Source organism: Podarcis melisellensis (genome assembly GCF_964234715.1).
Source record: "Podarcis melisellensis genome assembly, chromosome: 8".
Classification (NCBI taxonomy): domain Eukaryota; kingdom Metazoa; phylum Chordata; class Lepidosauria; order Squamata; family Lacertidae; genus Podarcis; species Podarcis melisellensis.
In genome coordinates this window covers 91,015,739-91,040,136 of record NC_138540.1, presented here as the reverse complement: position 1 = coordinate 91,040,136, position 24,398 = coordinate 91,015,739, and the positions used below count along the sequence as shown (strand labels likewise).

The 24,398-nt window shown below is 50.6% G+C and overlaps 3 protein-coding genes across 7 annotated transcripts in view; all 3 read right to left on the bottom strand.

The window, feature by feature from the left end:
* Positions 1-1,570: 1,570 nt before the first annotated feature.
* On the bottom strand, positions 1,571-5,962 carry LOC309376109 (uncharacterized protein). The gene is made up of 2 exons (XM_081922300.1): positions 5,846-5,962; positions 1,571-3,457 (listed from the first exon to the last, which is right to left on the bottom strand). Exon 2 carries the CDS (start codon positions 3,432-3,434, stop codon positions 2,448-2,450), a length of 987 nt encoding a protein of 328 aa, XP_081778426.1. The 5' UTR covers positions 3,435-3,457; positions 5,846-5,962; the 3' UTR covers positions 1,571-2,447.
* Positions 5,963-6,066: 104 nt separating this feature from the next.
* Positions 6,067-15,478, bottom strand: LOC309375990 (uncharacterized protein). 5 transcript variants are annotated; one of them, XM_081922103.1, is made up of 7 exons: positions 15,382-15,478; positions 12,197-12,691; positions 11,173-11,254; positions 9,425-9,507; positions 8,973-9,099; positions 7,229-7,380; positions 6,067-7,061 (listed from the first exon to the last, which is right to left on the bottom strand). In XM_081922103.1, exons 1-7 carry the CDS (start codon positions 15,466-15,468, stop codon positions 6,141-6,143), a joined length of 1,947 nt encoding a protein of 648 aa, XP_081778229.1. In that variant the 5' UTR covers positions 15,469-15,478; the 3' UTR covers positions 6,067-6,140. The 5 variants fall into 5 exon arrangements, with proteins under 5 accessions (XP_081778229.1, XP_081778230.1, XP_081778231.1 ...); XM_081922104.1 differs by having other exon boundaries at positions 12,197-12,755; positions 15,382-15,436; XM_081922105.1 differs by lacking the exon at positions 15,382-15,478 and adding an exon at positions 15,234-15,317.
* Positions 15,479-17,330: 1,852 nt separating this feature from the next.
* Positions 17,331-24,398, bottom strand: part of PRX (periaxin) — a 28,691-nt gene continuing 21,623 nt past the window's right edge. Inside the window, exon 6 of the mRNA XM_081921891.1 lies at positions 17,331-24,296. Within this exon, the coding sequence (XP_081778017.1) occupies positions 19,317-24,296 (4,980 nt within the window). The 3' untranslated portion in view covers positions 17,331-19,316. The remainder of the gene's footprint in view (positions 24,297-24,398) is intronic.

Sequence of the window (24,398 nt, the reverse complement as noted above, 5' to 3'; positions counted from 1 at the left end):
TCTAGACCGCTGAAGCTCCGTCTGAATCTCTTCCCCCCAGACACCAGTTTAAGACTCTAGCCTTGCTCCACCTCTTCCTTTGCTCTTTTCTCCTCTGGGTCCGCCTGTCTGCTGGGGTCTCGTCCCTTCTACACTCTTCTGACGCTGATTCCCCTGAGTCTTCCCCCTCCCTCCGGCGGGCTTTAGGACCTGGTTCCCAATCCTGGTTTCCTGCTGTGCCGCACGCCTGCATATTTGAATTTGGCGCGCACGCCCAGCCAGCAACCTTCCTCCTGACCGTTACACTGCTCCTGTCACTGCTTCCCCCTTCAGGGAGGCTAGCTGAACCTGACTTCCCCTCCGTTCCCTCACTCTGCGATGGAGGCGTGGCCAGCTCTAACTCATCTTCTCTCCCTGCTGGGGGAGACGCTGGCCCTGATCCATGGGACTCTTCCCCCCCACTACGCTCTGGTGGGGAAGCTGGTCCTGATCTCCAGCTGCTGCTTTGGGAGTCCCTGCTGGCCTCTTGTTTCTGGTGCGTCCCCCCTGGGACTCCCCTTGCCCTGGCCATCGGCGCCCCCCTCTGGGAATCTTCTGATTCGCTGGAGCAGCTCATGGAATCTCTCGGGTCACTGTCATACTCCCCTATGCTTCCCTCAGATTCTTCCCCTTCGCTCTCCATTCCCTCTCTCCCCTGTGCCTCTGCTCCTGAGCCCCTGACAATAATAATAATAATAATTACAGCATTACCTTTCAGGGGGTGTACTGAGAAAGGTGATGAGGACTGATTTTGCAGTCGTTCAGGGGAGCTTCATTTCCGAGGGTGCTGGAGACTTGAAATCAAGCCACAATTCGACTCAGCAGCAAGCTACACCCCCACTGTACAGCATTATTTTTTATTATTTTACTTTCCACAAAACAAGATTCCACAATTAACATTGAAAATACGGGCTCCCCCACCTTCATATGTATATCTTTATCCTTTCATCATTATCTCTACTGAGATTCTTAAAATCTTCAAGCTTCCCCCCATTCCCACTTCTGGTTCCTTATATACACCAAATTCTTCTGCATATCCATATCTACTATTAATCCATTATTATATCCTAAATTATCCAAATTTCTGGTAATTGCAACCGTTTAGTCCAAAGCTGCTAATGTTTCAACTTGTTTAGTGTTCTTTGCACATATACAATAAATGTTTCCCACTCTTTTTTGAATTTCTCATTATCATAGTCTCTGAGCTTTGTTGTTAGTTTCCCCATCTCTGCATAGTCCATAAGTTTGATTCGCCATTCTTCAAAGTTTCTCCCTTCCATCTTTGAACTAACAGGATCCGGGCCGCTGTTGTAGCATACATGAATATCTTCTGTTCTTTGGGTAGTTCAGCATCTACTGAACCTATGAAGAAAGCTTCTGGTTTTTAAACAAAGGTCATTTTAAACATTTTTTTCTGTTCATTATAAATCCTTTCCCAGAAATTTTTAATAATTCTCCAACTGAAGAAGTGTGTGTATGCATGCACACAAAATAATATACCCAGAACAAACTTAGTTGGTCTCTAAGGTGCTACTGGACATTTATTTATTTATTTAAAATAAAACCAGACTTTCAAAAATCCCTCCGATCAAAGTGTGCCTTGCCAAGCTCACAAGTATTTCCAGGTACTCACTCCACTTAATGGGTGTTCTCCTGCAGACATCGGGTTTCTTGGATGCAAGGTCATGTTCACAATTATAAATCCAGTAAGAAATGAGAATGGGTTTGAGTTGCTTTTAATCCAACTTTCCCATCAGCTAGCTGCTGTCCATTTATATCAAATAAGCTGGTAACTTTCCCACTTACAAACTTTCCCAATGCAGTGGCTATTACCTAGGAGATGGGGACGAACCTCCTTTTTATTTCTCTGTCTGGTGCCGAATTTAGTCGAATACAATCTTTTATAAAATCTTCTTTACCTTCCCATCGGCTGTAAGTAGTTTTGGGAAATCTCTGCTTCAGCCTAGAGTGGAGGCTTGTCTCCCACGGAGTTGCGCTGCTGCCAGGACCACTGGCTCTGTCACTGCTCCCCACACCACTCCCCGTGCCTTTCAGCAGAGGAATCAAGAGCAGCTGAAGAAGCTTTTGCGGGCTGCTGGACCCTCCACACCTGGAGAACCCTCTCAGGGTTTTTTGCGCACTCTGCCTTAGTGCTTCTCCCTGTTGCTCCATGGGGCTCAAGTGTGTCAGAGCGATCAGACACGCAGTCTGCAGAAACTCACACTCCGACCGCCATCTGCAAAAAACCAAAAGTCTCCCACTGTACAGCATTTTAAATGTTTATGGAAGAGGTGGTGTTGCTGTGTTGTTTTTCTTTTACCTATTTATTTATGCTTTTACCTTGTATTTTATTTTGTGAACCACCCTGAGATTTTGTGATGAAGGGCAGTATGTAAATCTAAAAAATAATGCCTCCTAAAATTAAATCTCTACACAAACACTACTAGTTTTCCTCCACTGTGAGTTTTTTGATGGGAAGTGAGGCTGCTCTTATGCCTGAAGCTTTTTCCACACTCTTGGCACTGAAATGGTTTCTCCCCTGTATGAATTATTCGATGGGAAGCGAGATGGTAGCTGTGACTGAAACTCTTTCCACATTCCAAGCACTGATAGGGTTTCTGCCCTGTATGAATTCTTTGATGGGCAGTGAGACCTTCTTTCCAGGTGAAGCTCTTTCCACATTCCAAGCACTGAAATGGTTTCTCCCCTGTATGAATTCTTTGATGGTAAGTGAAACTGTCCTTTCGACTGAAGCCCTTTCCACATTCCAAGCACTGATAGGGTTTCTCCCCTGTATGAATTCTTTGATGGGAAGTGAGATTTTCTTTCCTAGTGAAGCTCTTTCCACATTCCAAGCACAGATAGGGTTTCTCCCCTGTATGAATTCTTTGATGGGAAGTGAGATTTTCTTTCCAGGTGAAGCTCTTTCCACACTCCAAGCACTGATAGGGTTTCGCCCCTGTATGAACTCTTTGATGGGAAGTGAGATTGGTCCTCTGACTGAAGCTCTTTCCACATTCCCAACAACGATGTGGTTTCTCCCCTGTATGAATTCTTTGATGGGAAGCTAAAGTCTGTTTCCAGATGAAGCTCTTTCCACACTCCAAGCACTGATAAGGTTTCTCTCCTGTATGATGTGATTTGTGGGAAGTGAGACTGTCCTTTCGACTGAAGCTCTTTCCACATTCCAAACAACAATATGGTTTCTCTCCTGTATGAATTCTTTGATGGGAAGCGAAACTCTTTTTCCAGGTGAAGCTCTTTCCACATTCCAAGCACTGATAGGGCTTCTTCTCAAGGGGATTTCTTTGATGGGAAGAGGAATGGGAGCTCTGACTGAAGCTCTCTCCATAGTCTGAAAACTGATATGGCTCCTCCACTGTATGGATTTCATTGTCGTCTCCCTTGTTCTTCATTTCCAATTCATCAATACCTGAAACTAAGAGGCAAATGTATTAGAGGCTTGGGAAGAAGTGCAGCTCAAAATTATGGAGGAATGCTAATTAAGGCTTGTGACAGGGAAAGAACTCAAGGGAGTTAGATGTTATAATGTTCATTTTGTTCTGTAAAAATGTCTAGTTTCATATACAAATCGAGTATTGGCTGTTTTTTCTCTCTTAAGTTTTTAAAAGATTAACAAAGCTTAACAGTAACATCAATTTGTTCAAATTTAAATATGGATCTGTACTACGTTCATAAATAAAGTGTTCTTTTATTATTATTTAAATGATGGACAATGAAGGAATGTTCCCTGTCCAAAATTAAGATACCGTATTTTTCGCACCATAGGGCGCACCGGACCATAGGGCGCACCCAGTTTTTTTGGGGGGAAATAAAGGGGAAAAAATTATTTCCCCCCCAGGTGCGGGGCTGGGGCGGGGGAAGCTAGAGCTTCCCCCGACCCCAGCCCTCAAACAGGCAGCTCTCCGCAAGCAGCGGGAGCGTTCCCGCTGCTTGCGGAGAGGTCCGCGAAGCCTGGACGCGCTGAGCTCAGCGCGCCCAGGCTTCGGCATGCAGGCACCTCTCCGCAAGCAGCGGGAACGCTCCCGCTGCTTGCGGAGAGGTCCGCGAAGCCTGGACACGCTGAGCTCAGCGCGCCCAGGCTTCGGCATGCAGGCACCTCTCCGCAAGCAGCGGGAACGCTCCCGCTGCTTGCGGAGAGGTCCGCGAAGCCTGGACGCGCTGAGCTCAGCGCGCCCAGGCTTCGGCATGCAGGCACCTCTCCGCAAGCAGCGGGAACGCTCCCGCTGCTTGCGGAGAGGTCCGCGAAGCCTGGACGCGCTGAGCTCAGCGCGCCCAGGCTTCGGCATGCAGGCACCTCTCCGCAAGCAGCGGGAGCCCAGCGCTGGGCTCCTGCTGCTTGCGGAGAGGTGTGCGAAGCCTGGAGAGCATGAGGGGTTGGTGCGCACCGACCCCTCTCACTCTCCAGGCTTCAGCGAAAGCCTGCATTCGCACCATAGGACGCACACACATTTCCCCTTCATTTTTGGAGGGGAAAAAGTGCGTCCTATGGTGCGAAAAATACGGTATATTCAATATGCTCAATTGTTCAATATGCAATAATAAATCTTAACAAATTTTAAGAGCTGGTGAAATATTTGGGAACACTGACACTGGACAGGCATGGTCTTAGTCAGCTGCCTTGTAGTGGGCGATGTAAGAGTAGGGGAACAAAAATGGAAAGCATATGGACTTCTGTGTGCTGAAAAACACTTTGTATTGAACAAATGTGTGTAGCAGCTGCCAGATTAAACTTCTTCAGTGGCTAAAAAATATAATTATGATGTGCATCACGTTACAGCAATTTGGATGTTTTCTTAAATTCTTGATATCACAGCATGCAGCAGAAACTTGTCATATCGGCATTATTATTACTCAAGTGCCCTTACTTAAATGTTACATTACTGCAAGAAGTTACATTACTGCAAGAAGGCAGGGGGCCTTCTCGGTAGGGGCACCCACCCTGTGGAACGCCCTCCCATCAGATGTCAAGGAGATAACTATGCAACTTTTCGAGGAATTCTGAAGGCACCTCTGTATCGGGAATTTTTTAATGTTTGATGTTTTATTATGTTTTTATATTTTTTGGAAGCTGCCCAGAGTGGCTAGGGCATCCCAGGGAGATGGGCAGGGTAAAAATAACAAAATTATCATTATTGTTACTACAGGGTTCACTGCCTGAGATTCAAAAGGCCTGGCTCTCCTCCCTCCTCTCCGTCTCAGAGGCTGGGCTTTCTGTCTCATCTCAAGGACTGCCAAAGCGCCCAAAAAAGCCTCTTGATTTCCATCCAAACCGTCCACATCAATCCTAAGCATCTCCTGTTCTGATTTCCATTTTTTGGTCTCCCTTTCCAGCTTTTTAGATTTTTCCTCCCTTCCTTTCATGTAGACATCAAGTGCTTCTGTTTTCTTTGTCAGTGTCTCTACTTTAGTGATCAAATTTGTCACCATTTCACTATTTCTATCAATTCGGGCTAATAGCTTCTCCAACCTTTCCTTCATCTCTTTAGTCCGGTATTTTTTTAAGTCAGCAAAAAGTTCCACCAATTCAGATGGGGACCTGTCCCCTGGGTCTTGCTCTGAAGATCTTCTACTCAGGCCTGGTGTTAACTGTTTTTTAACTGCCATAGTCAAAATCTCACTCTCCCTTTTCCAGCAACCCCTTATCAGTTTCTCAAGGCCACAGAATAACTCTTTCCTAAGAGATCCTGTTTCCTGTATTTTTCCAGCCCTCCCTCTTCCATCCAGCCTGATACCCAGAACACATAAGCTGTTTAACATAAAATCCAATTTCTCAAATTAAGATTTGAATTAACCAAATAATTACTTTAAGAGAGGAACCACAAGAAAGAAAAAAGAAACAAGAGGCCAAGAGGACACAGCAATTTAGATGTCCAGAGAAGAGTGGTTGTGTTGCAGTAATCCAATTCTCTTTAACTGTCTCACAGTAGAAGACATATTTTCCTTCGAAGAGAAGCAAACCTGTCCAAACCTGTCCTGCTATTAGCTTTTTTAGCCAACTCTCAGTCCTTTAAAGAGCTCAAATGGTTTTTAAAAGAACTTTAAAAATGAGACCAGATTTTCATAAATCCCTCCAATCACTCTTGGCACTGAAATGGTTTCTACCCTGTGTGAATTCTCTGATGGGAAGTGAGATTGTTGCTTTGACTGAAGCGCTTTCCACATTCCATGCACTGATATGGTTTCTCCCCTGTATGAATTTTTTGATGGGCTGTGAGACTTTCTTTCCTGGTGAAGCTCTTTCCACATTCCAGGCACTGATAGGGGTTTTGCCCTGTATGAATTCGTTGATGGGAAGTGAAACTTATTTTCCAGGTGAAGCTCTTTCCACATTCCAAGCACTGATAGGGTTTCTCCTCTGTATGAATTCTTTGATGGGAAGTGAGTTTGGCGCTGTTAATGAATCTCTTTCCACATTCCACACACTGATACGGTTTTTCCCCTGTATGGATTATTTTATGGGAAGCTAAGCTCAGTTTCCAGTTGAAGCTCTTTCCACATTCCAAGCACTTAAAGGGTTTCTCCCCTGTATGAACTCTTTGATGGGAAGTGAGACCTTCTTTCCTGGTGAAGCTCTTTCCACATTCCAGGCACTGATAGGGGTTTTCCCCTCTATGAATTCTTTGATGGGAAGTGAAACTTATTTTCCACTTGAAGCTCTTTCCACATTCCAAGCACTTAAAGGGTTTCTCCCTTGCATGAACTGTTTGATGGGAAGTGAGACTTTCTTTCCAAGTAAAGCTCTTTCCACATTCCAAGCACTTAAAGGGGTTCTCTCCTGTATGAATTCTTTGATGGGAAGTGAAACTTATTTTCCAGGTGAAGCTCTTTCCACATTCCAAGCACTGATAGGGTTTCTCCCCTGTATGAATTCTTTGATGGGAAGTGAAACTTATTTTCCAGGTGAAGCTCTTTCCACATTCCAAGCACTGATAGGGTTTCTCCCCTGTATGAATTCTTTGATGGGAATTGAGATATAATTTCCTGGTGAAGCTCTTTCCACATTCCAAGCACTGATAGGGTTTCTCCCCTGTATGAATTCTTTGATGGGAAGTGAGATTTTCTTTCCTGGTGAAGCTATTTCCACATTCCAAGCACTGAAATGGTTTCTCCCCTGTATGAATTTTTTGATGAGAAGTGAGATGGGCCCTGTGACTGAAGCTCTTTCCACATTCCAGCACTGATAGGGCTTCTTCTCAAGGGGATTTCTTTGATGGGAAGAGGAATGGGAGCTCTGACTGAAGCTCTCTCCACAGTCTGAATCCTGATATGGCTCCTCCACTGTGTGAAATTCATTATGCTCTCCCTTGTTCTTCATTTCCAATTTATCACCACCTGAAACTCAGAGGCAAACGGATTAGAGTCCAGGGAAGAAGTGCAGCTCAAAATTATGGAGCAATGCTCATTAAGGTTTGTGACAGGGAACGAACTGAAGGGAGTTAGATGTTATAATGTTCATTTTGTTCTGTAAAAATGTCTACTTTCATAAACAAATCAAGTTGAATATTAGATGTTTTCTCTCTCTTAACTATTTTTAGCTTAACTTGGTAACATCTTTTTGTTCAAATTTAAATATGGATCTGTACTATCTTCATGAATAAAATGTACTTTTATTATTATTTAAATGGTGGCCAATGCTGGAAAGTTCCCTGTCCAAAATTAAGATATATATTCAATATGCTAAGTTGTTCAATATGCAGTAATTATTTAAAAATATTTTTTATTGGTTTTCTTTTTCTCGTAACAAATATCCACTATCAATAACATTCATTTTCCAGTTTCTCCCCACCCTGTTGACTTCCCTCAGCTTCCATTTCTGGTTTATTACCTCATATATTACATTCTGCTATTTGTATAAAATAATATTTTGTCACATTGTAAAATTTCTTGTTCTCTATCTATAAAACTGTAAACTGCCAACGAGTCCATGTTTTTTTGTTTTGTTTCTGTAGGAATGTTGTAAATGGTTCCCATACTTTTTCAAAGTCACTACTGTCCTTTTCACGCAGTTCAATATGCAGTAATAAATCTAAACAAATTTTAAGAGCTGGTGAAATATTTGGGAACACTGACACTGGACAGGCATGGTCTAAGTCAGCTGCCTTGTAGTGGGCGATGTAAGAGTAGGGGAACAAAAATGGCAAACGTGAACTTCTGTGTGCTGAAAAACACTCTTTGTGTATTGAACAAATGTGTGTAGCAGCTGCCAAATTTAAACTTCTTCAGTGGCTAAAAAATACAATTATGATGTGCATCACGTTAAAGCAATTTGGATGTTTTCTTAAATTCTTGATATCACAGCATGCAGCAGAAACTTGTCATATCAGCATTATTATTATTCAAGTGCCCTTACTTAAATGTTACAGGGGACGAGGCGGGGGGGCTTCTCGGTAGGGGCACCCACCCTGTGGAACGCCCTCTCATCAGATGTCAAGGAGATAACTATGCAACTTTTAGAGGACTTCTGAAGGCACCTCTGTATCGGGAATTTTTAATGTTTGATGTTCAATGCCTGAGATTCAAAAAGCCTGGCTCTTTTCTGGGATGGAGTTTGTTTGGTCCAGTTGTGGAATCTGTGCCATCTCCAATGCCAGTCGACTCTTTGGTCAACCAGAGAGAGACACAAAAGCAAGAACAGAGGCAAAAAACTTGACTGGAGCTACTTCAACATCCCAAATCACTCTGAAGCCTACATTGAAGAAGGCCTGGGCAGTTCAGACATCCTGGTCAGGGTTTTAAAAGGCAGAACTGGAGGAAGAATATTCACAGGGAAAATAATCAATAGCCATCCATCCAAGGTTTGCTGTGGGAGTGTTAGCATCCCAGGTGCTGTGGGTGGCGCTGTTGAGCCCCATCAAAATATCAGAGGCTCGTCACATAGAGAGATGTCTTGCATTACAAAACAGATAGGATGAGCCAATAGGGAGCCTTACTGAGAGAGTCCCACATCCCACGATTCTCCTCCATGACCTCCTGATGCAGAGCTCTCTGGTCAGGATCCAGCAACGCCCACTCCTCGTCTGTGATATAGACAGCTACATCTTCAAAGCAAACTGTATCCTAACAGAAGAGGAAAAAGGCTGTCCTCTTAGAGAACATTCACTTGGCTCTGTTGTTTTCTACAGCGGCCAAACCCCTCTCTGCCTTCCTCATCCCTCCTCTCTCCTGCTGCAGCTTCTGCCTCGGAGTCTGGGCTGCTCTCTGCCACAGACTCCCTCTGCTCCCTGAGCCCTCTTCCCTCTCCAGCTTCAGACACCTCCTCCTCCTCCTCCTCCTCCCAGTCGGCTCCCTCTTCTCTGGCTCCTCCCACCATTCCTCTGCATCCAACTGTGTCCAGCCAGTCTGCATCCCAGCGCTCCTTCCCCACAAGGCTCCTTCCCCCTACCTGATCTGGGTCCACAGCCGCTGCCTCCCCTCCACCACCATGAAAAGATGAAGGAGCAGGTCTTGGTGGCATCATTCCGTCACCTGGGAGAGACAAAGGTAAGTGGAAACCGTGAGCGCCTGCTTCTCTCAGAGGTGAAACAGTGCATCTCTAAGTGCAGATGGAGCTTCGTCCAAGTCTCCCCTGCTAGCTTCCGGTTCCGCTCTGCCTTAATGGGGCAGCGGGAGATCGTTGGCAAAGGAAAAACAAGGATGATTGAGGGTAATTCTCCTCGCAGGTTCCCCCAGGGACAGGGCGAACGGGCTTCATTCCCAGTTCGTCTCAGTACCTGGCTCTCGCTCCGGCATGGGTTGTGGGAGGCAGGGAGGCGATGAGTGCGAAATCCCTTCGCCTGCTGAAAACCCTCCTTCGTAGCCATTAAGGAGCAGATGTTTTCCTGTCAATTGGAGCTCAATTTGGACTAATGTACAGATGTTGCAGGAAGGGATGAGATCATAAACTGTGGGACTGAAACAGCTGCAAGGTCTTTAAGGGTTGAATTTGAGAGAAGACTTCATTTGGTGCAAAAGATGGGGGGGAGGGAAGCCTACAGATTCTTTATATAAAGTTTTCTTCTCTACATTTATGATTTGGCAACCCACCATTGAATGCTAGTTCAAATTATATATGTACAGGTGAGCAGGGATGAAACTGGATTGCAGATATGGAATATAACATCAAATGGAACTTTGTGTGTAAAAAAAGGAAAAAGGGAGGTAAGCTCTATTTTACAAAATGTTTACGATGGAAAATTAGAGCTGACTCTTCCCTATCCTTTATTATTTATGGACTGAACTGAATAATGCTAAAAGGACTTGGAATTTAATTTAATTGGATAACTTTGCGTTTATATTCGGCCAGATAGAGGGATGTAAGCAATCTGCAAGTTGTGAAGGAACTGATAACATTCGTTACTGAATCATTTGCAGTTCGACAGATCCCTCTCCTTCCCAGGTGGAGAAGAAAAGTGGCAAAACCAGGTTATTTATTGGGACCGTGTGATTTTTGCAGCTGCTGTTAAAGTTGCCAAACAACGAAGCATGGGACGGAGCAATGGAGAATTTCTGAAACCACAGTGGGATATTAGCTCTGCCCAAGGAATGATGGAGAACAGCAACAACCAAGAAAAGATAGACAGAACATTTTACAAGGACAGGAAGAAACATCATGAACAGAAAGATTGCCACACACAGGAAGAATAAGGATATAGCTGGAGTGCCTCACTTGTAGTTTTATATATTATTTAAGTGTCAAAATGAATGGAAGTCATTAATATTGCAGTTGTTGTATAAATGATTGTTATCTTGACTGGAGTGTAATTGAAATTAATAAGATTTCGGAATGCAGAAATAAAGAAAATCATCAAACCATTGGTATTAGCGGGGGTGGAGTCCCACCTTAATTATATAATTTGGTATCTGAATGATTGGTATTAGTAATTGTATTGTAATTTGGCATTGTTATAATGAGGCTATTATAGGACTGTAATTGAAAACTAATAAAAATTACTATTGTAAAAGTCTCCCCTGCTGAATACATTTGGACATTTGTACCCATTTCATATATTGGTTGTGCAAAAATACATCTCCCCCCCCCCCGAGCTCTGGACTCCAAGTGTCTTCACCCAAAAGATGTAAAGAACTCACAGATAAGTTTCAAAACCAAGAGAATGTGACAAAACGGGGGAGAAAACACTCCTTCCTCCTTACCCAGAGGCCTCACTCTGGCGTCCAATGGAGTCTTCTCTGCCTCAGAAGAATCAAGACCCATTTCTGCCAAAAGATCCTTCCTCTGAAAGAGCAACAAGGATTCAAAACAGAGAATGGGGAGAAGGGTTAGAGAAGGAATGACAGAGGCAAGCACTTTCGGGGGACAGAGGTGAAAGCTGCTTCCTGCTTCTGCTAGACTGGTATCTGGGACTGGCTGCCAGGACCATATAACATTGGTCCTCAAGGATCTTCCCTGGCTCCCAGAATGTTTCCAAGCACAATTCAAAGTGTTGGCGCTGAACTTCAATGCCCTAAACGGCCTCAAAGGCCCAGTATACTCACAGGAGCGTCTCCACCCCCTTCGTTCAACCCGGACACTGAGGTCCAGCTCTGAGGGTCTTCTGCTGGTTCCCTCTCTGCAACAAGCAAAGTTACAGGGAACCAGGGAGGACCTTCTCGGTAGTGGTGCCTGCCCTGTGGAATGCCCTCCCATCAGATGTCAAGGCAATAAGCAACTACCTTACTTTTAAAAGACATCTGAAAGCAGTCCTGTTTAGGGATATTTTTAATGTTTAATATTTGGTTAGAAGCCACCCAGAGTGGCTAAGGAAACCCAGCCAGATAGGCGGGATATAAACAATAAATTATCATCATCATCACCATCATCATTATTACAGGGAACAAGACAGTGGACCTTCTCAACAGTGGCACCCACCCTGTGGAATACTCTCCCATCAGATGATAAGGAGATAAAGAACTGCATAACTTTTAGAAGACATCTGATGTCTTATTATGCTTTTCTATGTGCTGGAAGAAACCCAGCCACATGGGTGTGGTATTAAAATAATAATAATAATAATAATAATAATAATAATAACAACAACAACAACAACAATAACAACAATAATAGCAGTAGCAGTAGTAGTAGATTTCCAAAAAAGGATGGGCCATTAGTAAATAATTTGGCATACTCTCCCTCCTCTTTGGAGCCCCTTGGGAGTATCCAGAGGAAAGTCTCTCTCACCTGCCGTTCTGCCTGCTTTTTCTCCTCTGCCTGACTCAGGAGGAAACCTTCGGCCAGGGCCACCGCCTGGGAACTGGTCTCCGCTCCGCATTCCCTCACCCAGCTCTCCATCTCCGGGGGAAGGACAGCCAGGAACTGCTCCAAGATCACCAGGTCCAACACCCGAGCTTTCATGTGCCTTTCTGGCTTCAGCCACTGGTGGCAAAAGTGGTAGAGTTGGCTGCAAACCTCTCGGGGTCCTTTGGCCTCCTGGTAGCAGAACTGCCTGAGCTGCTGGCTCTGCACCTCTGAGCAAGGGGTGTCCTCCTCACCCAGGATCTTCTGCACAGAGTTTTCACAGAATCCCCCACTGCTCCCCGTTTCCATGGCATGGCCTCTTCCTGCTTCAGCGCCAGCTGAGTCTTGCTCATCCATCTGTGTTCCCAGGAAGTCTCCAAGAGATCGGAAGGAGCCCCTTGGTCCTCTGCCAAGTTCTAATGCAAGGTACAACAAATCCTACGAATCAAACACATTCTTCTATTATAAGATCAATACACAGCCAAGAGAAGAAGAATGTTCCCTGAGCAAGCGTGGGGAGAGGAGGAGGAGGAGGAGGAAGAAGTCATAACTGTGAATGACAAGTGAGTCATTTGTATCCCAACCCCACTTCATAGTCCAGAGCTTCACCCCAACCCAGCCATATCTGCTTAGGTGGCTTGGTGAGCAGCAGGGCTCATGTCTAGCTCCAGCCACCGTCCCTTTGGCACAGACAGGATGTGGCCATGGGACTTCCTGCTCTGGATCCGATGGGAAGGTTGCAATGCCCTCTAGGTGGAACTGCCCTGGAAAACGCCTCAGAAACTGGACTCAAATGCAGTGGTTGGGTTCTCAACTGGATTCCCTCTTTTACTAATGGCATTTCTATCCCACCTTTTCTCCAACAGGCTCCAGGTGGTGTCCGGGACTGGACCCAAGAGGAATGCTGGAGACCCCCTTCCCTCCTCCTGAACCTTCCCGAGAAGAGGAGGACAGAATAGATTGACAACAGTGGTTTGCAGAAGGTCATAGTTCAGAGGCTGCAGAGGGGAGAAGCTGGGAAATATTGGGAGAGGAGCAGCAGGAGGAGGAAGCAGCAGCACCAGGGGAGAGACAGCTGACAGACTCTGTGTCTTCAGAAAGCATTCCTGACCCTCCTTCTCCCAGGATCCAGCGTGCATTGAGAGTAGGAGAACAGGAACCTCAGAGGCAGAAAGCACAGATCAGCCGACGCAGGGATGATGTAGAAAAGGAGAGACAGGTGGGACTTTACTCAGAACAACGCCATTACTGCGATGGAGAGGCGCTTTTCAAAGTCTCTCTCTGTAAATATTGAATAAAGGACTCGGCAGGAACTCTGCTTGTTGTCTCCTTCTTGGCTGGCCACTGGGGGAGCCTGACAGGTGGCATCTACCCCTCCTCACTGAAGACCCACGAAAATCCTTTGGCATACATGTAATTCCTGTTTTAAAATACCTGCCTTGGTTGCCAGTTCATTTCTGGGCCTAAGTTCATCAACAGACCAACACTTTATATTATTTAATTGGCAATGGAAGAGGAGAAAGGCCCATGACTCACCTTTAATCTAAGCACAACCGCAAGGGCTTTGCCATGTGTAATGCTCTCTGTTCTCTGCTCACTATGTTCTATCCTGCATTTTTGGTTGTATTCAAACCAATTCATTAACCACCTGCCAAGCAAGATGGCTTCCTCCAAAGAGTCTTGGGAACCGTAGTTTGTTAAGGATGCTCAGAGTTCTTAAGAGACACCATCCAGCTGCCCCACTAGATCCTAAAAAAATATTGAAAAGCTTTGAAAACACACAATTAATTTAGGTTCTCTCCCCCCCACCCGCCAGCAGGTGCTTTAGCTGCCCCCCCCCCGAAATCCTGGCTACGCCCATGGCCTCCATCCTCCTTGTCAGCGGGTCCCCTAGCAACTCTCATCACTCAAGGGTGGGGGTTGCCTCTTTTGCGCCCACCCTCCGCTTGCTTCCTTTCCAGGAGGGCCTCTCCTGCCTTAATGACCAGGTCCAGTCAGCATTCCCTAATGCAGAAGCAATTCTGAGAATGTTCATTTGTATGATGAATGCAAATTGCCATGGAGAAAGATCCTTTTCTCAGCTGAAGAGGATAAAAAATGAATTTAGAACAACAAAGTTTCAAGATAAATTATGTTACCTCAGCATCATGTGCACAGAAAATGACAAGCTATGCAGTTTATCGTTTGATGATATCATCAGTGACTTTGCTTTGGCAAAAGCAAGCAAAGTACTGTAATTTAGATCATGTTTGTGTACTGTTTGAATCCACAGTATGCAATGAATCATGATAAAATTATACAGCTGAATGGGTATTGGGTAGATGCATTAACATAATTAGTCCTGTTTAATAATTTTTTGATGTACAGGCATATATAGTATCGGTATTATTTATGAAAGTGATATATTACTAGAAATACTGTAGTAAGTGTAACAGGGTACAAAAGTCTGCTGTCCCAATGAACGGTGTGGACTACTATGGTGATACTGCATTGATATTATATAAAAACACATTGTATTAACTACAATTGCATTGTACAGGTTATAACACTTAATTTCATATTAATAAAGCTATTTATAATTATTAGTAGTTTGCCTCATATATTTACACCTCTTATTATTTCATGTTATCACAAGTTTCTAGAGACTTGATTATGAGTCTTTGTAAATTGTGTTTCTGAAGGAACTTTTGATATTGCCCTATGCCAATGTGTTTGCATTATGAAGAAAAATCATTTTAAGTTAGAGCTTATTGATGATTTCACTATTAATATACTTCTTCATTGTATTTCACTATTAATATATTTCTTTACTGTATTTCAGTTCAACAATGACTTTGATAAAATACATATTTTGCTAAGTGCAAATGGCTTGAGATACCTATGAGGTCCGTAAATTACCATCTTGCAGATATTCAGTACAAAAAACAGCGACCATCTGCTGTGGCCCCAGAACAGCTGGACCGAGAAAGGGCCCCGTTACCTTCCTCCGACCTCAACCCGGCCCTGTTTGGGGGGCCCCTGGCTCCTGGGGCAGGGAGTTCCACAGGTTTCCCTGCGGCCCCCCCCCCGGGCAGCCCTGCCCCCCCCGCTCCCCCTTCTCCCCAAGGCGGAACAGAGAGGAGACCCACCAAAGGCCCGCAGGCGAGGGGAGGCCGCTCTCCACGAGGAGACCCTCTTGCAGGAAGTGACGTAGAGGGAGCTGTCCCCGCTGTCATTTCCTGTCCTCTCTAGGAAGCCAACTCGGTGCCACTTAACCCTTGGCGAGCGGGGCGCGGAGGAGCGCCGGGCGTTGCGCAGGCGCAGAGCTGCTCCCTCTTCCCCGGGGAAGAGGCCGCGCTTGGGCCCGCCTGGCCCCGGAATGGGTGGGGGGTCCTTGGTTGGGCCTGGGAGGGTGCGGGGCCCCCGGGCCGAGAGGAGGGGCGCCTGGCGGGGAAGAAGCAGGACCCGGAAGCCGGGACTGGGCGCGCGTGCGTGGGAAAGGGGAACCCGTGTCCGGGAGGAGGAGCACGTCTGTCTGCCTGGGGCTGGGAAGGGGCGTCCGGGCGGGGGAACGGGGAGCCTTCGAGGGGAGGGCTTATGGGGGGCGAAGGGACCAGATCGGGGGACCCGGGATGTCTCTTCTCAGGGGGGGGGGCGAGTCCCGCCTGGCTCTCTTGGGGACCCCTGGGCAGCTCTGGTGGGGCTGCGGGGGTGGGAGGGGCGAGCTGCAGGGCAGAGAGCCCTGTCCCAGCAAGAGGGGGTCCCCGGGGGCTGAAAGAGCAGCTGGAGGGGGGAGACATGCTTCAGAGACATTGCATACAAATGTATGTATTCCGCTTGCTTGTGTATTCTGTATTGTAGCATATGTTGCTTTGTTCCTATATGTCAGCAATAAATATCGTATGTTCTTATCTGTTAGTGAAGTTGCCTTTGAAACAACACAGAAGCAGTCAAAGGGATTTTCCTAGGAAGCATTTTATTCCACCTCTGGTGACATTGTGTGTTCTGAACACACTGACATTCTTATAAGTTTGTGGGTGCCAAATGGCCCAAAATTCCTGGATTCCATAAGTGTTGACATTTGATTTAGAGTTGGGTTGCCAAAACTGGTTGCCAGACCCATGTTTATTAAACTGTGTGTTAGACACTTCCAATCCTGCGGAATCAGCATGTCTTCAAAGCTCATTCAACCAGGCAAGTTTGCCATGAAGTTAGAGGCTGGGGTCATGGGCTGTTCAGAGAAGAAAGGGACTCGGTAGGAGAGGCAAAGGTGAGAGGGCCCTCTTCTTCTGCAGGTGAAGCAAGGTGAGCTGCAGAGCTTAGGAGTTATGGGATGGAGAAGCAGCAGGCAGAGCAGGATGTTTGAGGTTTGTTTGAATCCCCCAGCCGCCCCTGATCTCCTTTGCCCCAGACCTGGCCGTGTCTGGGTAGTGAGAGGGAGAAAGAAGGGAGACTGCAGAGGGACAGGAGCCAGGGTGGCGCAGTGGTTAGAGTGTTGGACGGGGACCTGGGAGACAAGAGTTCAAATCCCCCTTGGGGGGCCAGTAGCTGCCTCTCAGTGTCACCCACCTCACAGGGCTGTTGTGGGGATTAAATGGGGAAGGGGAGAACCATATATATGGCACCTGGAGCCCCCTGGAGAAAACCATGGGATGTAACTGCCATGGAATCAGGGACGCGGGTGGCGGTGTGGGTTAAACCACAGAGCCTAGGACTTGCTGATCAGAAGGTTGGCTGTTCGAATCCCCGCAATGGGGTGAGCTCCCGTTGCTCGGTCCCTGCTCCTGCCAACCTAGCAGTTTGATAGCACGTCAAAGTGCAAGGAGATGAATAGGTACTGCTCCGGCGGGAAGGTAAACGGCGTTTCCGTGCGTTGCTCTGGTTCGCCAGAAGCGGCTTAGTCCTGCTGGCCACGTGACCCGGAAGCTGTATGCCGGCTCCCTCGGCCAGTAAAGCGAGATGAGCGCCGCAACCCCAAAGTCGGTCACAACTGGACCTAATGGTCAGGGATCCCTTTACCTTTACTAAATGCCATGGACAAACTAAGCGTCCGTTGTATATCAAGCAACAGGAAAAGACCACACAAAAAGCAATAACGTTAGTCCACAGATTAATTTTTATTCAAACCCAGAATAGAAAAAAGCAGCAGTAAGTACAGTGTCTCAAAGATACAGCGTAACATCTTTACCTTAAAAAAAGTAATTAAACATAACAATCGGCAAAGAGGCAGTTAAATGGAATTTTTTAGTGGCAAGGGAAAAAAGGGAAGCCCATCACAGCAGGCCTGCGTTGTTAAAAGTTAGGACAACAGATTTTTGTACATCTCAAGAGCAAGAAGAAAGTATTCCTTCCCACCCTTTGCTTGAGAAGCTAAGACACCCCCCCCACTGCTGCCCTGCCCCTTCCTGGCATGTAAACACCTGAACGAGGTCCCTGCACCCCCCACCCCCTCCCTCACTGACACATCTGAAAGTGCCCCCCCTTGGGGGGAACTCAGGAGATACTTTACATTTGTGGGCCTGGGACGAATTCATGGCTGTTTAAAATAAGGCAGAGGGTCAGTGGGTGGGTGGGTATAAGTCACAATTTAGCCCTTGTTCCTATCTCAGACCCCTTCCAAATTCAAGTAAAGTTGGGGATTGCTGGCGAAACACCCCCCCCCATGAAGGAAATGCTGAGGAGTGGGAGAAGAAAGAGAAAACTCTGGAAGAGTTTGGCTCCAGGGTTCCTTGAGAGAGAGTTGGTTCTGACTCTGAGCAAAGAGGAAGGCAAGGGGGTCCTGCAGGAAGAAGAAGAGGGGAGGACCCCATTTTACAGGGGTGAAGAAGAGGGATTGGGCTCCAGGTGAAGAGAGCACCCTGGATCCTGGCACTGAAAAGAGCCCCCCCCCTTTGTGCCAAAAGTTAGTTCCAACTTGAAAACCACCTGAAACACCCCCTAGTCCAGACCTCACAAGGGAACATTTTAGTTGCACTTTCTGCATTGCAGGGGGCGGGCCTAGATGACCCTTGGGGTCCCTTCAACTCGAGGATCTCAGACTCAGAAGAGCCACAGAAACACACAGGCCTGATATTGGGGGAGGGGGGCTGGCCCAGGAGGCCCTGCCAGACCGGGGGGCAGAGCACAATGGCTTCAGCTGGCCCTCCAGAACCAGCCCCCCTCAATGGGCTTTGGACTACAACTCCCAACCGGGCCTGCCAGCAGAAGGTGGGTGGATGGAAACAGCCGTCCAAAAGGTCTGGCCAGCTCCAGAGGCGACCCAAGGCTGCTCTCCAACGGGCACTGCTCCAGGCATCTGAGTTGCCCAGTTCAAGGGAGCTGGCGGGACTAAGAACCGGGGTTCCTGAATCGCAGGGGTTGGACTAGATGAGCCTGGAGTGTCCTCTTCCAGGATTCCTCTTCTGGCTCCCAATGCCATGGCTGGAAATTTCCCGTGAAGCTGCCCCCCCTCTTTCACTCTTTTTTTCCTGCGTCTTAAACTACCCTTTGACTGGCAACCATCTCCAATCTCCTTGCTGGACACTCCCAACCAAAGATGCATTAGATTCCCCTTCCACCTTGTCCCCAATTCTTAAATTGGCTTTATTTCAAAACAGGGTGGGGGGTAGAGATGGCTTAGTCTTCCAAACAACCCTTTATCCATTAGTTAGTAGACAAGCTTCCCAGTGCAAGGAGAGGAAAGCAGACCCCTGAGCCCAGCCTGGCCCCCACCAAATTCTGCCCGCATGCCTTGAGGCCCCAAGATGGGCGGAGGAAGGCCTGGGGGGCAGCTGCTGGCTGGGACTTTGATTGGGGCAGGGTGGGGGCACAGGGAGAGGGAGACAGGAAGACCGGCCAGGGGGTGGCACTGGGGGGATTTATTCACATTGGTTTTTTACAAAAAGAAACCACCACCCCCAGCTGTGAGGAGGGTGGCGCCTTCATGGTAGGCTTGCAAAAGCAGGTGGGAAGCCGCCAGCGAATGGGGGGGCCTCTGATTGCGTCCCCCACTCCTTTGCCAAGGCCGGCGCCCCCTTGTGGTTAGTGCTAAGCATTACACAGGAAGTGGGGCAGGGTGCAGGAGGGCCCTAGGCAGCTGCCCCACTCACACAGTTGCCTCCCCTGCCTCTCCTCTGGCCCCCGCCACTCTGCCCTCCAAGACTTGCCCCTCATGCTCCCCAGAGAAGCCCACTGAGGGCAGCTTGATCCTCAAACTCCCCTCGCCCTGCTCGGAGCCCCCCTCCAGGCCCCCTTGAGCTTTGGGGCTCAGGGCCACCTTGGGAAACCGGGACTTTGGGGACCTCTCCCCCTTGGCGCCCATCTCAGCTGCTTCCAGAGAAGACATCTCCACCCGGGCAGCTGAGGAGACCACGGCCCCAGCAGCCTCCTCCCCAGTGCGCTTCCTGAAGCCCGAGAAGGAGATCTTGGGCGACTTGAACTTGGCTGCCTTGAGGGCCGCCATGGCTCCCCTGCCGGCCCCCAGGGCTTCGTCCTTGGCCTCCTCTGCCCGTACCAGCTCCAGGTTCAGCTCCAAGTCTGCTCCTGCCATCTTGGGCGGGGAGGAGAGCTCCACCTGCGGCAGGCGGATCTTGCCCAGCTTAGCCCCATTGTGCAGAGAGGCCCCCGCCTGCTCCCCATTGACTTGGGCACCCCCCTCCCCCTTGGAGAAGCCCAGCTTGGGCACCTTCATCTTCAGGGGAGAGCCGTCCTCCAGCTCCCCATTGACTTCGGCACCGCCTCCCTTGGCCTTGGGTGAGAGGGAGAGCCCAAAGGTGGGGGGCTTCAGCTTCAGCTTAGCCATCACCCCCTTGCTGCCATCTGCCTCCTCCCCCTCTAGGAGCCCCTCCGCCCCTCTGCCCTTGGCCCTCCCCAGCCCAAACGTGGGCCTCTTGACCTTGGCCTCCCCCTCGTGCCCAGGGGCTCCTCCTTCCCCGCCTTCTGCTCCCCCTTTGGGTAGAGACAGCCCAAACTTGGGGATCTTCACCTTGTACCTCTTCCCTGCCTCCGCCTCAGGGGTCTCCCCGCTTCGGCCCCCCCTCAGCTCTTGGGAGCTGCCGTGGCGGAGCTGGGCCCCCTCCACCTGGTACTCTGCATGCGCCTTGAGGCTGGGGGCCGAGAGCTCCACGCCGGGCACGTGGAAGGCCGCTCTCTTCCCCTCCAACTCGCCTCCGCCTGAGGGAGCGCCATCCCCCTGGGGGCCCAGCAGCTCCACAGCTGGCACCTTGATCTGGGGCGCCTTCAGCCTGGCCTCGAACCCTCCCACTTCCACATTCAGATCTGGCAGCTTCCCTGCTTCCCGCCGGGCAGCCTCACTCTTCCCCTCCTGGTCCACCGAGAAGCCCACATCTGGCAGGGCAATCTGGGGCATCTTGAAGGAGAAGTCCGCCCCTTCAGGTGGGGGGCAGAGGGGCTGGGTGTCTGCACCCACTTTGGAGAGGCCCAGGGACGGGAGCTTGATCTTGAACTTGCCCTCCTCGGGGGACCCCCGGGCCTCCGCTTCCCCCTTGGCAAGGCCAAAGCCAATGGGCACAGAGGGCATCTTGATCCGGGCGGCTTCCTTGGCCTCAGGGCTCAGCGCCTCTGTGCTGCCTCTCAGTTTGGGGGCCTTCAGCTCCAGCTGTGGGACTCGGGGCAAATCCGCCTCAGCTTCCGCTTCCCTGTCTGAGGTGGAGCCCTCAAATTTGGCCAGCCTGATGACCGGGCCCCCAGCTTTGGCAGGTGTCCCCTTCCCTGCTTCTGAGCCCACATCCAGCTCCACCTCAGGGGCCTTCACTCGGGGGGCAGAGAACTTGGGCAGCCCCACTGAAGGCATCCGGAACTTGGCTTCTGACCCTTCAGGGACCACCTCTCCCCCCTGTGCCGTCAGGGGCAGCTCCGTATCCGACAGGCGCCCCTTGGGCAAGGAGAGGTCCACTCTGGGCAAGCGGATCTTGGTGCCCAGGAGGGAGGTGTCCACCGCCCCTTCCCCACCTTCCTCCCCGAAGCTGAGCCTGCGCCCCCCAAGCAGCTGCACCTCTGCCCCACCCTCCTCCGCTCTCCCAAACCTTGGCAGCTCCACCTGCGGCAGTTTGATCTTGGCCTCTGCTGGCAGCATGGGCTCTTCCATCCCGGCTGTGGGTAAACTCACTTCCAGCTCTAGTTTGGGGGTGGAAATGCCCACCCTGGGGATCTTCAGCTCCCCCTCGTATCCGCGAAGGTCGGCCTCCGAGACGTCCACCACCGGCTTCTCCCCTTCACCTCTGCTGCTGGGCATGGAGATCTCCAGAGAGGGCACCTTCACCTTGAGGGTAGGGCTCTCTGCACCCACGGCCAGCCCCACCTCATCCCTGGCCCCGATCCTGGGCAGCTCCACCTGGGGAACCTTCACTTCCAGCTCGGGCGGGGCCTGGAGATGTGCCAGCTTCCCTGGGTCTGCTTCCACCTTGGGGGAGGAGAGCTTCAGCTTGGGCATCTTGGCGAAGGGGCCCCCCTTGGGCTTCTCCCTGGGGCTGCCAGGGGCTTTCTTGGCTTCTGCTTCCCTGCCCGCTGTGTCCCTGCGCATGAGGCCGAACGAGGGCATCTTGAACTTGGGGCCTTTGGCCTCCTTTTCGGGCACTTTTGTGCCCAGGTCTCCTGCCAGGGCCTCCCTGCTCCCTCTCAACTTGCCCTCCTGGCTCTCAAATGCCAGGTCCCCTTCCTTGCCTTTGCCCCGGAATTTGGGCAGCGAAAACTTGGGTACTTTCAGCTTGATGTCGGGCACCTCAGTGCCAACCTCGGGCAAGGGGGTGCCGGAAGGCTCTTCACTGGGCCATGCAGGGAGGCCAAGGTCCACGTCCACCGCCGGCACTGTGACATCCACCGCTGGCAGCTCCACCCCCCGGTGAGCCTCAAGGGCTGCAGTTGCCCTTGCCTTGGGTGCCGTCCCTTCCACATCCACATTCGATTTGGGAAAGGAAATCCCAAACTTTGGCACTTTCAGCTTGGCTTCCATGCCACCCTCCGCCTCAGGTGCTGAGGCCTCTGGGCTGGCCTTCCAGGCTTTGGGGCCAGGGATGCTGAACTTGGGGAGCGTAAATCTGGGCGCCTTGATGCTGGCCTCAGCCTCCAGGGCTTTGCCGCCCTCCAGGGTCACATCTGGGATCTTGACGGACGGGATTTCGACAGAGGGCAGCTTCACTTTGGCCCCCTCCACTTCCAGCATAGGCTGGCCCTTCACAGCCAGGCTGCTCTCTGCTGCTCCTTCCTCTCCCGGCAGGGCCTTCCCCAGAGAAAGGTCCACTTTGGGGATCTTGGCCACCATCCCACTGACATCAGGCCCCCCCAAGACCCTCTCCATTGGCTCTGCCTCTGGCAGGCCCCCCTGGCACGTGGGGACACTGATCTCCACCTCCAAGTCTCTGGTCATGGCCTTGGGCGAGCGCACCCTGAGCTTGACCTCGTGGCCCCGGGGCAGCTGTTCGGAGGCCACCAGCTCTCTCTCCACCTTTGGCAGATCCAGTTCAAGCCCAACTTTGGGCAAGTCAATGTCCAGTGCAGGCACGGCCGCCGACGGACAGCTCAGGCGAGCGGCAGGGACAGCCACCTCCACCCGCGGCTTCTCCATGGAGATATCCAACTCTGGCCTGGGCACGGGGGCCTTGGGCAGCTGCATGTCCGGCAGCCGCATTGCTGGCAAGGAGAGGTCCACCTTGGGGACGCTGACCTTCACGCCGGCCTCACCTTCCAGCCTGGGCACCTGGGCATGCATCTGGGGCAGGGAGTCTGCCTTGGCAGAGAGGTCAAACTTTGGGAGAGACACCTGGGGCACCTGGAACTTGAACCCGGGCCCTTCAGCAACTTCTCCTGACTTCGGCCTCCCGGCAGGGGCTACCACCTCCACCATGGGCCTGGGAAGCTGCACCTCCCCCACTTTGGGGAGAGCAATGTCCAGAGATGGAACCTTCACCTCGGGGAAGACGGCCCCCTCTTTGCTTTCTAGCTTGCGTTCCGTCAAGGAAATCCCGAACCCTGGGAGCTGGAACTTGGGGCCTTTGGCTTTCGCCTTGGGGCTTTCATGCCTCCCCATGCTGAGCTCCACCTGGGGCAGCCTGCCTTCTTCCTCCCCTTTCTCCAGGGGGGCTCTGGAGCCCAGCTTGGGCAGGCTGAGCAAAGGCACCTTGACGGAGATGTCTGGGACCTCTGCTCTGGCCTTCGGAAGCTCCACTTCAGCCTTCCCCTTGGGCAGGGGGATCCCCAGCTCCACCGAGGGGATCCCCACCTCCAGGGAGGGCAGGGGCACCCCCGCCTTCAGCTTCTCCTCCCGCTCTTCCGTTTTGCCCAGGGCCACTTCGACAGCCGGGACCTTGACGCTGGGTGCTTTCAGCTCCGCCTCCTCAGCAGAGACCCCAAACTTGGGGGCCCTGATCTTGAAGCCTTCCCCTTTAGGGGTCATCTCTGGGGCGGCTCTCTCCAGCCCAGGGAAGGACAGGTCAACGTCCACCTTGGGGGCTGCCACTTCGGCCACAGGCAGCTTCAGCCCGCCCTGGAGACCCCCTTCTGGGAGCTCCACCCCGCTGACTTTGGGCAGTCCAAACTGGGGGGCCTGGACTCTGCTTTTGGGGGACTCTCTGCCGGGCCCAGCTTTGGGCAGGTCGAGCTCCACCTGCGGGGCCTGGAACTCGCCTTCTGCCTTGGCCCCCGCCCTCTTGGCCTTGCCGAAGGGCGCGCTGAAGCGGGAGAGGCCGCCTGCTGCTTTCGCCTCCACCGCAGCCTTGGGCAGGCCCACCTCCAGCCAGCCCCCGGCCCCCTTGGCTCTCGCTGCCGCAGCCTCCTTAACCTTCAGCCTGGGGAACTTCAGCCTGCGCCGCTTGGTCTCCAGGGAGGACAGGCGAGGAGAGATGTCTGGGCTGGGCTCCGAAACGGCCACTTCTCCTGCGCTCTTGGCCTTGCGCAGCTTGGAGAACTTGGGCAGAGAGAACTCCACGTCGACGGGGGCCACGTCCAGCTTGCCACCAGCCAAGTCCCCGCTCCAGGACGCCCCTGACGCCACCTGCAGGTCCTTGGCCTTTGCAGCCACCGCCTTCTTCTTCTTCTTCTTTTTCTTCAGCGATGTCAGGCTCTGGATGTTCTGGGGAAAGAAGTGCAAGGGCTGCGTGAGTCTTAGCAAGAGGCGCCCAGAGAGAAGGTGAGGGAAAGGAGCCACGTACAGAAAGTGGTGTGTGGAATGGAG

Coding starts and splice junctions, on each gene's coding strand:
- LOC309375990 (XM_081922101.1), bottom strand. CDS start 13,894: ATGAATTGGTTTGAATACAACCAAAAATGCAGGATAGAACATAGTGAG. Junction 9,508..11,172: donor CGCCAGAGTGAGGCCTCTGG/GTAAGGAGGAAG, acceptor TGTCTCTCCCAG/GTGACGGAATGATGCCACCA. Junction 9,100..9,424: donor CGGCTGTGGACCCAGATCAG/GTAGGGGGAAGG, acceptor CTCTTCTGTTAG/GATACAGTTTGCTTTGAAGA.
- LOC309376109 (XM_081922300.1), bottom strand. CDS start 3,434: ATGAAGAACAAGGGAGACGACAATGAAATCCATACAGTGGAGGAGCCA.